Source organism: Eumetopias jubatus, unplaced genomic scaffold, assembly GCF_037043125.1.
Source record: "Eumetopias jubatus isolate StellerSeaLion01/CBP00866 unplaced genomic scaffold, mEumJub1_p1.0 scaffold_4, whole genome shotgun sequence".
NCBI classification, from domain to species: domain Eukaryota; kingdom Metazoa; phylum Chordata; class Mammalia; order Carnivora; family Otariidae; genus Eumetopias; species Eumetopias jubatus.
The window spans coordinates 20,455,627-20,468,262 of record NW_028274810.1 but is presented as its reverse complement, the minus strand read 5'-3'; the positions used below and the strand labels follow the sequence as shown (position 1 = coordinate 20,468,262).

The 12,636-nt window shown below is 33.9% G+C and overlaps 1 protein-coding gene across 4 annotated transcripts in view; it reads right to left on the bottom strand.

Moving 5' to 3' along the window:
- COL11A1 (collagen type XI alpha 1 chain) overlaps positions 1-12,636 on the bottom strand; it is a 193,174-nt gene that overhangs the window by 157,914 nt on the left and 22,624 nt on the right. For all 4 annotated transcript variants that reach the window (XM_088022931.1, XM_088022932.1, XM_028101999.2 and 1 more), the window contains exons 3-4: positions 7,013-7,226; positions 3,306-3,468 (exon numbers count right to left, since the gene is read on the bottom strand). In XM_088022931.1, the coding sequence (XP_087879057.1) occupies positions 3,306-3,468; positions 7,013-7,226 (377 nt within the window). The remainder of the gene's footprint in view (positions 1-3,305; positions 3,469-7,012; positions 7,227-12,636) is intronic.

Sequence of the window (12,636 nt, the reverse complement as noted above, 5' to 3'; positions counted from 1 at the left end):
AAGTCTTCAGACTATAACTCAAATATGGCCACGTTTAGTATTTTTTGCCATTAACAGTAGGCAATATAGGGTAATAAATGTAGGATAATACAGAGATGATAGAGATGAAATTATATACTAAACAAATTTGCATCTAAATTGGAATGACACCATTTCCAAAGAAGTGATATTTTCAGTTTTCGGAATAATGAATCACTGATCTCTTTATATCATCTTCACCATTACAACTGTTTATCAAACACTAAAACAATGCATGTATGGTACCATTCCTATCTCTTATCATTTTTAGTTTAATTTCTACACATTCACTTGCAGAGATTCAAAAGTCTAGATAGATACCATAGTGGAAAACAAAATGAAAAGAAAAATATTTGAGTAAATTTTTAGAGAAAGATATATTAACATCATATTCAGATAAGATGAACTAATTTCCCAAAAGGAGTCAGAAAGTTTTATTGTGTGATTTTAAAATCTGTGTTTGAATTATTTCTTTTTCTTTTCTTCATATTCTTTTTTGAAGTAGGAAATACTAAATTGTTTTGGAAATTCATATACCCATACAATAATATAATTTAGGAAATAAGACTTGAGTTTTATGTATAATGACTATTTGGATAGAGTGATAAAGGTAAACCTTACAGTGAAATGTCTGCATTTATTTACTTTTTCAAAACTAATTACACTTCATATTGAATAAATGTTCTTTTTAAAGCTCCATAAGGTTTCATGAAATTCCAAGATGCAAAGCAGCATAATAAACTTATTTTTGCTGCTCACAGTCACACTCACTAAAGAATTCATTAATGAGTCTTTTAAAAATTATTTTTCAAAAAAAATGATTTTTCTTAATAGTTTAGCAGTTTTTCCAAATAAACAGCTGGAGTTACTCCAGGATTACAATGTGGTTTATGGATTAGAAAATTAAGAATTAATCAAATAATATATATATTAATCTTTTCTTCTAGTACATCTGTCCTTGGTAATTTACTAGAAGCCCTTTTGGCCAGAGGGGTTTTGGTTAGCAGTAGTGAAAACATACGGAAATATTTTAGGGAAATCATTTTTATGTATTCTAGGAGTTGATACTGTAATCAGCCTATGAAACACAGAGGCTATTGTTACATATTTTAAAATATGTAACATCAGATTCAATTATTTACTTTGAAAAAAGAACATATTGTGATAGTTTAAAACTATAATTCAAAAACTCTAAACTGTACCCCAGTGAGCGTGAGTATAAAATATGGGAAAGAAAGTGGAGTACAGTCTGTGCATGAGGGCTGGGAGGGGGGTGGCAAAGGAAGGCCTGTTTGAAAAAGAAATCTAGTCAACATGTACATATAACAAATATCTTTCAGGGAAGTAAATTTTGAGAATATTACTAACTAATTTGTATTTTAATACATATTAATTAATTAAATAATGTTAATTTTTTCCTCTTCTGTATTTCCTTTTTTTAAAAGAATTATTTCATTTATTTATTTGAGAGAGTGTGTGAGCATGGGGGGAGGGGCAGGGGGCAGAGAGAGAAAATCTCAAGCAGACCACGCTGAGTGTGAAGCCATACCTGGGGCTCGATCCCACGACCTTGAGATCATGACCTGCCAATATCAGGAGTCAGTTGCTCAATCAACTGAGCCACCCAGGTGCCCCTTCCATATTTCCTCTTTATAGAGTCTTATCATCATTCATGATGAACACAGTTTTTTTTTTTAAGATTTTATTTATTTATTTGAGAGACAGAGAGAGAGCACAAGCAGGGTGAGCGGCAGGCCAAGCAGGCAGAGGGAGAAGCAGGCTCCCCGCTGAGTAAAGAGCTGGATGTGGGACTCCATCCCAGGACCCTGGGATCATGACCTGAGCCAAAGGCAGATGCTTAACTGACTGAGCCCCCCAGGCATCCTTATGATGAACAAAGTTTACTCTTAATTTCCATTGCTTAAGTTCCACAGGCTCTGTAACTATGTATAGCAATAGACTGAACTAATATATGAAATGAAACCATCCACTGATACAGTTTATCTGTATTACTCATTTATGTTTCCAGAAAAAAAGGTTGTGTGTATTACAAAAATAAGTTTAGTCTGTGAAACTGATATTCGTAGTTTAATTTTAAAATAGAACTTTGCTAGACTAGAAATTAAGTAAATTTGTTTATAATATTCATCTAATAAATAAATATTTATTATCATTTCTGTGCAATCAATACATGATATTGGAAGATCTGAAAGTATATTATTATATATTGCCTGAATGAGTTTATCATTCAGTTTAGTATGATATAATGTGTTAAAAACATTTTGTTTGGAGTCAAAGTTGAGACAAGTTGAGAAAAATCAGAAACAAACAGAATATCAATTAAATAATCTGAAAGTGTCACAAATGTTAATTATATTTAAAATTATACCATAGGTTATGTATATAAGTACAGGAATACAATATCCTCCTGCACCGAATGTACATTGTTCTTTCTATGAAAAATAGTCTGTGTGTATGTGTGTATAAGTGTGTGTGTATATTCACTAACCAACCAAATACAGAAAATCTTCCATGTAAACCTTGCCTATTAATTTGTAATATATTACAGAGTTTTACTTTATTATACTTTGAAAAATAAATTACTCAGAAATTGTATAAAACCAGATCAGAGTACTGAATAATGTCTCAGGAGGGCATCTCTTTATGAGGTCAGGACTCAGGTCTGTTTGTTCTGTTAATAATTGACTAAATGAAAATTAAAGGACAAACTACCAGACCCAATGATTGAAGGTTTAAAAGAATGTGATTATCATAATTGGTGAATTATAATTGGAAGGAAACTTTTTACTATGACCTTCACATTACTTAAAAAAGTGATTTTAAAGACATAAGTTCAGCTTTTGCAATATGATCTCTATTTTATACCTTGGAAACATTAACAAAGAACAGAGAAAGGCAGAATATCTGACTTGTACATTTCCCTAAATTAATCTCCCAGAGAAGGAAGTGAAGAAAATGTCCTTTTCTCCAAAGAAAATAATGCAAAGTAGCAAGAGTAAAGCCATTTGCCCTTCCCAGGAAAATAACATGCCTGTGTTCAAATCAACCAATCTCTGTAATGTTTCCCAGTCCTTACAGCCACCGTTGTCTACTCATTCTCTTACTGAACAATAGAAAACATCACTGCTACACCCGCAGGGGAAGAAAGTAGGTCACCCTTTCGTTTTCAACATTGCTTTATAACATATATTGATTGTTACAGTTATTAATTCAGCTCATCTGATTTAACAACATTCAGCTTCAAATAAAATTTGATTTATTTTTACCTCAAAAACTTCTTCATCCAGAATCCTTGTTCCAAAAACCGTGATTCCGTTGGTGTCAACGATTGCTCTCTCACTTCTATCAAGTGGCTTTGTGGTTTTCTTCTTACAATCAACAATCATTGTCACAGTTTTCTTCTCCACGCTGATTGCTACCCGATGCCACCTAAAAAAGCCAAGGAATTCTTTTGTAAGCTTCAAAGACATCGTTGCCACATCATTATTCATGTTAAAATACAATGTACTTTCAATTGTGAAAGTGAGCTGAAATTGTACAGAATGTAGGCTCATTTTTTAATCAATCAGTTAACAGGTGACTACTTACTGTTTACCCAGAAGAGTGTTAGGTACTAAAAAGGACACAAACAGTATAAAATACACACCAGGGGTGGTTGTCTATGCTGATAAGGAAGTGCCCATCCTTTGCTTCACTTTGTGCAGTTGCAACAAAAGCTTAATCTCACCATGTCCTGATGAGCATATTTGATAAGATCAGGGGTGGGATATGGGGTAAGTAATAGTTCCTATGTACGTAAATGCTTTCTTCCAAATGGATTTCCACTTAATTTTTTCCTTTTTTCTCTAGAGATCCCCTGAGATGAACTGTAAAAGGGTATGTCTCCTAATTGAATGACTGCTCCATCTGGAACAACTGAACGTCCTAATTGTACAACACAATGTGCTTCTCTGTCTTTATTCACATTTATTTCAAGTGCTTTCATTTTCTTTTTCCACTTTAATTCCAAGACAGTTATAGATCACTACTGTGGGCAGGATCCAAAACTGAGACACAATACCTTTCCTTCTTTCCAGGGTTGGCCTGAAGTGGGAACACTGAAAGAAAGCATAGTCAACGCATGTGTGGAGTGAGAGTCTCAATTCACTCTGAAGCTACTGTTCCAGCTAATTCAGGGCAGCGATGACAGGCTTAGGGGGTAGACATGACCAGCCCTTTGGAAACATATACACCCTAATCTTCCTATAAAATGGTGGGTTTTATTAACAGTATCTGGTGCTAACATAAACCACTGAGTGAGGCTCACTTGGATTCTGCAAGCCACTCTGGTTTATATTTTATTTTTTTTCCACATGAAAAATGCTAGATTAATATTGCAGAAGTGTCTAGGACTACATCCATAAAATAAAATACCCCAAAAATTGCAGGAGCCTTCCTAAATGTCTGTTTCATGTGACTTGGCGTGGCTACTGATGAGGACCAAATATATTTCCATATACACTTAGTCTTTGGTCTTTCCATAGCACATTCAACTAGCATAGCGGTCTGCTTAGTTTGAATTGAGCAAAGATTTATTTTGGAGCCACTTAATACTGTGAGAGTAAAATTTACACGTATTTCTGCCAAGAAGCCTGTGTCTTAACTTAAACCATCTCTACTGTTGTACGTATGTGCTTTTCATTAACAGAAAGTAAAAATGATTTCCATTGTTAAAAGCTGATTAGGGGCGCCTGGGTGGCTCAGATGGTTAAGTGTCTGCCTTCGGCTCAGGTCATGATCCCAGGGTCCTGGGATCAAGCCCCACGTCGGGCTCCTGGCTCAGTGGGGAGCCCGCTTTTCCCTCTCCCTCTGCCTCGCTCCCTGCTCATGCTCTCTCTCTGTATCTCTGTGTCTCAAGTGAATAAATAAAATCTTTAAAAAAATAAAATAAATAAAAGCTGATTAGGACTCTAAACTTGATCTGATTGTTGATTAATTTCAGCTCTGATGAAAATGATACGTCATAATCATGGTGTTATACATAATAGCCAAAATACCAAACCACCCTTTAGTTTTGGAATCATTTTTAATTATTCTCTTTCTCATATGCTTTACATTCACATCATCAGAAAATCCTTATATTCAATGTATATACAGAATCCGACTTTATCCAATCTGCAAGCTCTCTCATCTAGACTCTTAACTGGTCTCTGCCTCCTCTCTCCAGCAACCGGAGTGATCACTTTAAAATACAAGTCAGATCAAGTCTCTGCCTTGCTAAAAACCATCTAACAGTCCTAGCACAAGCTGAGGTCCTTACTCTGCCTCACAGGGGTGTGCCCTGGCCCTCTGACCTCACGCCCCACTTTTTGCTTTCTTGCTCCCTGCACGAGAGCCCCACTGCTGCCTCTTTCCCGTTCTTTGTACATGTTCTTCACTCTGCCAGAAACGTTCCTCCTCCCTAGCCCCACATGGTCCACTCCTTCACTTCCAACAAGCCTTTGCTCAACGCAACCATATCAAAGAGATGCTCTATCAAAAACAGTACACCCTTAAATTCCTTACCCTGATTTATTTTCATATCATCACTTTTCATATTAATCATTAAGGATAGTATGTAAATTGCTCATAAAAGCCTAGCTTTTCCTGCCACTGAGATGAAGTTTTCTCCATGGTCCTGACAAGGATACACTGAGTGTGGATTTTTTTTTTTTCCATCTGCACTGCTATTTCCTTCTTACACCTATAATTAAATGTCATATTTCAGATAAGGTTAGTTTTAGAAGCCTAGATGCAGCAATAAAATACCAAGTAAATTTTTTTGAAGATTTTATTTATTTATTTGAGAGAGAGAGAGAGGTAGCGAGAGAGAGCACGAGTAGAGGGAACAGAGGAAGAAGCAGGTTCCCTCCAAGCAGGGTGCCTAACGTAGGGCTTGATCTCAGGACCCTGAGATCATGACCTGAGCTGAAGGCAGACACTTAACCGACTGAACCACCCAGGCACCCAACCAAGTAAATTTAAAAAACACTTATTTATATTTAGCTGCTCCCTAAGTGAAAGGCAATATTCACAACACAGAATTCAGAATTCAGCATGATTTTCAGAAGAGTATGATGGTTACTAGGGAGTCTAACTCTCTAAGTTCAAACCCTACTTCTGCCACTTTACAAATATATGATCTCAGGCAAGTTACTTAAACTTTCTGTACCTCAGTCCCCTTATCTGTAAAATGGGTTTATCAACATTATTTTCTTCAAAGAGTCGTGGAAAATTAAATGAGTCAACTATGTATAAAGTGCTCCCAACAGTACATAGCAATATCGAGTATTATAAAAAGCTTCTTATGATTGTCAATATTAACATGCTTGATAATAGGTAAATCAAATCGGGTCATTCCTCTGCTCAAAGAGTCTGCAGTGACTTCCCATTTCACTCCAGATAGAACCCAGAACGTTTATATCCATCTACAAAGTGTTATACCCTTTGGCCTCCCATGGCTTCTCCATCCTCCTCATCCCACTCTGCTCCTGCCATGGTGGTAACCTTGACATTGCTTAGACCAAATCAGCCACACTTGGAATCAGAGGCTGTGTATTTGCTTTCCCTCCTCTTGGAATAGTATACTTCTAGTTGTCAGCAGGGCATGCACCCCAGATTCTTCACCAGTCACTTTCTTAATGAGATTTTCCCTGATCTCACTCCTTAAAATTGCATCCTCCACAACCATTCCCTATCCTCTCCACTGCTCTATTTCTTTCTCTCACTTATCATCACCTGATATGCTCTTTATTCATATATTTTTAAATTGGACATCATTTGTCTACCCAGACTGCAAAAGAAACCATGTAAAATTAGGTATGTTATGTTTTGTTCATTTCCGTGTCTCCAGTCTCTAGAAAAACTGCATCACACTTTATGAATATTTGTTGAATGATTAAATGAAATAATTGCTTTCAATATAGCTACAACATTGGATTATTATATTACTTACTTCCCATCAGCAATGTTAATAGTTCTGAAGAGGGGATAGTCTTCTGGGGCAGGTTTTCCAGTGTGGTCTTCAAACAGGAAAACAGGTGATCTCCCAACCTCAACACCAATTTGTTGAATACCGTGCTCATTATATATAGATAAAAGGAAAGACTGAATTCCTTTTTTGGGTTTTATTGTAAATAATATTGAAAAATCTTCTGGAAAATTTCCTCCTGAGAAAAGAAAGCCAAAGGGTCAGAAATTCCAAATTCCCAAATTATTACTTTTTTTTAAACCTTTCTAGGTAGCCTTAATAAGTCATGTAAATTCAAACGGTAATAACAATTCAGATTAAAAAAAACAAATGGGAAGGAGATAATAATAAGCTTTCTCTGAAATAATTGTCCCAGCTATATTCAAACTTTATTTATTTTTTTTAAGATTTTATTTATTTATTTGAGAGAGAGAGAATGAGAGATAGCACGAGAGAGAAGAGGGCCAGAGGGAGAAGCAGACTCCCTGCTGAGCAGGGAGCCCCATATATTCAAACTTTAAAGCCACTCATTTAAAGCACAATGATTATGTAAAATTGAATTAAAAGGAAACAAAATCGACCAAGGTGTCAGTACAATATTAAACACACAGTAAGAACTTTTAAAATATGAAAGTACCACTTCTGGTGTAAGATTTGTATTTTCAGCCTTGTCTGATCTGTGGCCATACACCCTCTTTTTAAAGAAGGCACTGTAGGGCGCCTGGGTGGCTCAGTTGGTTAAGCGACTGCCTTCGGCTCAGGTCATGATCCTGGAGCCCCGGGATCGAGTCCGGCATCGAGTCCCGCATCGGGCTCCCCGCTCAGCGGGGAGCCTGCTTCTCTCTCTGACCCCCTTCCCTCTCATGCTCTCTATCTCTCATTCTCTCTCTCTCAAAGAAGTAAATAATAAAATCTTTAAAAAAAAATAAAGAAGGCACTGTAAGGACACAATATATGAAGGAATTTTTTAAGTCATCCTTTAAAAGCTGAAGAGTTGCTGATCAGTTTTTCCTATCACACAAAATGCAGTTTCACTAATAGAAAGCTTATGTCATTACACATCACAACTATTAGATACTTGGTTAATTTGATTCTAAATTCAAGAGGACTATCTTTTTTTTTTTTTTTTCTTTTTCTTCCCCCTCTTACCATCATACTCCAAATATCCAGCATGGGGCCAAATCTACATAAGTGCTTAGTAAGTATTTATTAAATAAATATGTCAGTTAAATGATTATCACAAATATATCTCAGATAATTAAGCAATGTCTACTCGTATATTTTTATAAAAACACTGTGTATTAAATTTCACATTTTATTCTTCAAAAATACTTTTACATGTATATCTTACTATCATGAAACATAAGTAAAGCAGGCATTATTGTTTGAAGAATGAGATTATTTCAGTTAAAAAGTTGTCCATATGCAAAACTGATGTATCTGTGCATGTGTAATCAATGATGTCTGGGCCAGGAGCTTCCCTATGCAATCCATTCATTCTCAATTCTATACTACATGGTAAAAATACTATGAATATAACTGCCATGGTTTCAAATTCAAAAGATTATAGGAGACAAGCAATTCCACTTCTAAGAATTTATTGGAATAGGAACAATGCTTACGTGTAAAGATATGTTATGTCAATTCACCAGAACACCATTTATGATCCTAAAATATTAAAACAGCCTACAATGGTTGGGACTGGCTAAATAAAATACAAAACACCTATATAGCATAAGTAGTCACTTAAAGTGGTAGGAGACATTTTATGAAATTGAAATTATTTAAAATGTGGAAATTAAATAAGAGTATGTCATAGAGAAAGCAGTCAATTAATGTTAACCATTTAGTTCTATAATATCTATATCTTTATCCATATCTACCTATATCTAGATAAATAGATATCTCCAAACTAAAAAGTGTTTATTTAAAATTCTTAATTTTAATTTTTAAAATAATGTACCAAACAACTTTGCTATATAACAATTAGGCCATAAAAGCTTTGCTATCACAGGAAAAAATAATAAAAACATATATATATATATATATATAGTTTTGTTTCATTTCAGCATCATAAAGACATCTAATTTTGTATTTCTATAAATCAACAGAAGGAAAATAATCATATAAGTAAAATGGAAAGGTAATAAAACACATCAATTAATAAAGCAAGTTTTACCTGCTTGTACTATAAATAAAAATCTAGGTAGGTAATTCAGCCTGCTATTAAAGAAGCTCAGTAGAAAAGAAACCTTTTCTTCAAATAAGTAGCTCAGAATGTTGAGAATCACAGGCATTCTTTCCCTAAATGCACCTCAATTATTCAAATATCTCTTACATTGAAAAAAACAAGATGCTAAAATATTATGAGTTAGGGGAAAACAGTATTTTTTCATTTTTGCCAAAACATTATGAATTAATGTCTACGTGGAGACATTTAGGGAAAAAGGAATTTTAACAAAGAATATATTCATATAAGACTAAATAGATCATAGCAAATTCTAACTAATCATTCAATTTGTACAGCACTGCTTTTGAAATTACCAGCTGCTAACCACACTAATGAGTAAAATCTTTCAATTATAGCAGTATTTCCCAATTTAAAATTAGGCAGTAAGATTTTAATCATTATCTTTAAGCTATGACCTTTAAAAAAGAAAATGTAGTTACCTAAAAAATCATGACTGGATGTCAAAATATTCACAGTCTAACCTAGGTACCCCACCTTAGTTTCTTCCCTATAAGACATTAAACAAAGTTGTCCATAACTGACTAAATGTCTCAGAGAGAATTCACTATGGTATTAGTTCAACAACAAAAATGCAACCACTTCTATAAGAAATTGTATCTAAAATAACAATGATCAGTATTATACATGATAAAGTAAAATGTGAAAATTTTCAACTTAAATAATATGTTTTGAAATATATAAATACAAACTAAAAATAAAGCATCCTCTGTTGAATTACTGTTGTTAAAGAAAAAATGCTATTACTACTTTTGATATGCACGTATGTATACATAAATAATATACATGCAATAATCATAATTCACACTGAATATATTAAGTTCAATAGTGATTCTTAAAATGGCCTTTTAGTATCAATAGATATTGCATGCATGAATAAATTTTGTATGAAAAAGGCACAAAACTTTATTATTTGATTTTAATTGTTTTAGATTGTTGTCAATAGATTTCCATGTGGAATATGTCTCCCTTTAACTAAAATCCTTTTTTTGATGTAGCCTGGGTGATCAGCAGGATTTTGAAAATGAAGAGGGAAGGCCATTTTTGCATAGTAGGAAAGCTCATTTTACTCTAAAAGAGGCAGGGACCGTCTCTCAGCTTCACATCATTCACTGGTTCTGTGATTATATTCAAATACTTCACACTTCTAAACCCTAATCCGTAACTTGGGCTTAAATATTCTTCTTTCCAGATGGGCATGAGGACAAAGATCAATATACACTTAAGTTTCTTGGATAGTATCTCTCCCACAGCACGTGTTCTAAAGAGGGCAGAAAGCATTTGCAAATTACAGCTCCTATTCAGGTCACATGTACAAGGTTTTCAGACAGTTAAATTAAAGGTCTCAGGTTAGGACTTTAGCGGACATATGCTTTAATTAAACAGAATTTTACAGTGACTATCTGATAATCCTCCACCCCTACCCAGTGTTGAAGTTTCCACTACCACTGCCTACTTTTTTCATTAGAGAAGAAGTTGCTATTATGTCCCCAAAATGGAAGAAAAACTATTCCAAGTAATTTTTCAAAGATCCTTTTTACTTATTTGATAAAGAATAATATTCACTCCAGATTTTTTAACTATGAAAATGTCTTTGACCATTTTTATTAACTGCCATTTTGCATTATTATTCCTACCCTGTAGGAAGATTAAGTTTAAATTCATTTGTATGTGTGTGTGGGGGGGGAGAATAAGGTCCCCATTAGAGGTGTCTCCTCCTATCTGAAATACTCATTATTAGAATTATATGCCAAGGCACAATGTTATGAGAAGGTGAAAAAGAAAAATTGATATAAGGGAATTTTGTTAACTCTCATAGAAGGAGATCCAGAGGCATACGTTGTATTCTCTTTCAATGAGTAACACAACAGAAGTGATTGAACGAATCAAACTAACTACCAATTTGGAAGGCAGAAAAACTGACCCTGAGATGATGAACCAAAGTATAAAAAAATAAAAACTAACTTCTTGAGTATTTCTAGAGCTTTTCCATTAGTGTATTTTTCCGTTTTTTTCTCTTGAAAATTTCCATCCCTTTCCTATTTCTACATTAGAGTGCAGATAAATAGAAAAGCAACATAATTTTTACATTTGCAACTTTTAAACTTGATTTTTAAAAAAAAATTTTATGGTTTTAATAACTATTTTAACTTTTTATTTCCAAAGTCAGAAAAATTATGCATTGACATTCTTTATATTTGCAGTTTGTTACCTCTGTCCATCACAAATTATGGCAAAACAAGAAAAATTTGGGAAAAATCAACGATTTAATCAAAATTAATGTGTTTTCAAATATACTTTAAAAATGTCCATCCATCAAAAATACACTATCTTGTTCTGTAATTCTTTAGTCCCTTGATTTTTAATTTTTCTATTGTTAAGAAATAGTTTTATGTGACAATAGGGAATTCAAATCCCTTCAGGTAGAGACAGTAGGGAGGATAATATGAAGAATGTAAATGATTAATTATTTCTAAGAGGATCCCAAAGCACCAACAAGAAATACCTGATAATATAAGGAATAATGAATGACCTTGGCAACAGACAAGACCTGGATTAAATACTGACCCCTTGTAATTTGGACAAATCCAAGAACTTCAGTGAAACTCTATTTCCTCGTCTGTTAAATAAAGATGAGGACGTTCAATTTAGTATAGTTATAAGAAAAAAATAATTGACACGTATCCAATAGCAGACTTGTTAGGAGTTGCTTGCCTTCACAATGTGATGCTCAGAAATTGTTTTATCACTCAACTCCTTTTCCCTATTATGCTGATTTGCAGATAATTAGTGTTACTAGGTCAATCATGGAAAGAAAGAAAGAAAATATTCACCAAGTGTTTTTCAATATCATTATAAAAACTTTCCAGGTGAAGATTTACAAAATCTCTAGTCCCAGATCTCCTTATAACTGTGAGATGTAACTAGCATTTACTATATTTGAGATAAAAACAGATTCCAAAAAATAACACAGAATAATCTGCTTTATAAAATCTGCTGAAGAAGTATTTCTTTCAACAGAAACTTATATTAAGTTTAAGAATGACACTCACTAAGTATTCTAAATCCACATGCCCATTCAATTCACATGGGTAGTCATTAAGGGTGAAGTTGCCAAGTTCCCCCCAATAAATAAATTCTACATGATTATATGCAAAAATAAGCTAGTTAAAATATTGTCTTCAAGTTTTGTCGTCTTGCAATAAAATAATAAATTACTAAATTTTCAAATGAGCATATCTTATGTGATTGTGCTAAATTAAAATTGGCAATCATTAAATCATTAGCTATTTTCCTTCAGTCACCTTAGTGAACACAATGTATTCGGCATCCCGTATCTGAAAGAATGATGTCTGCCCCA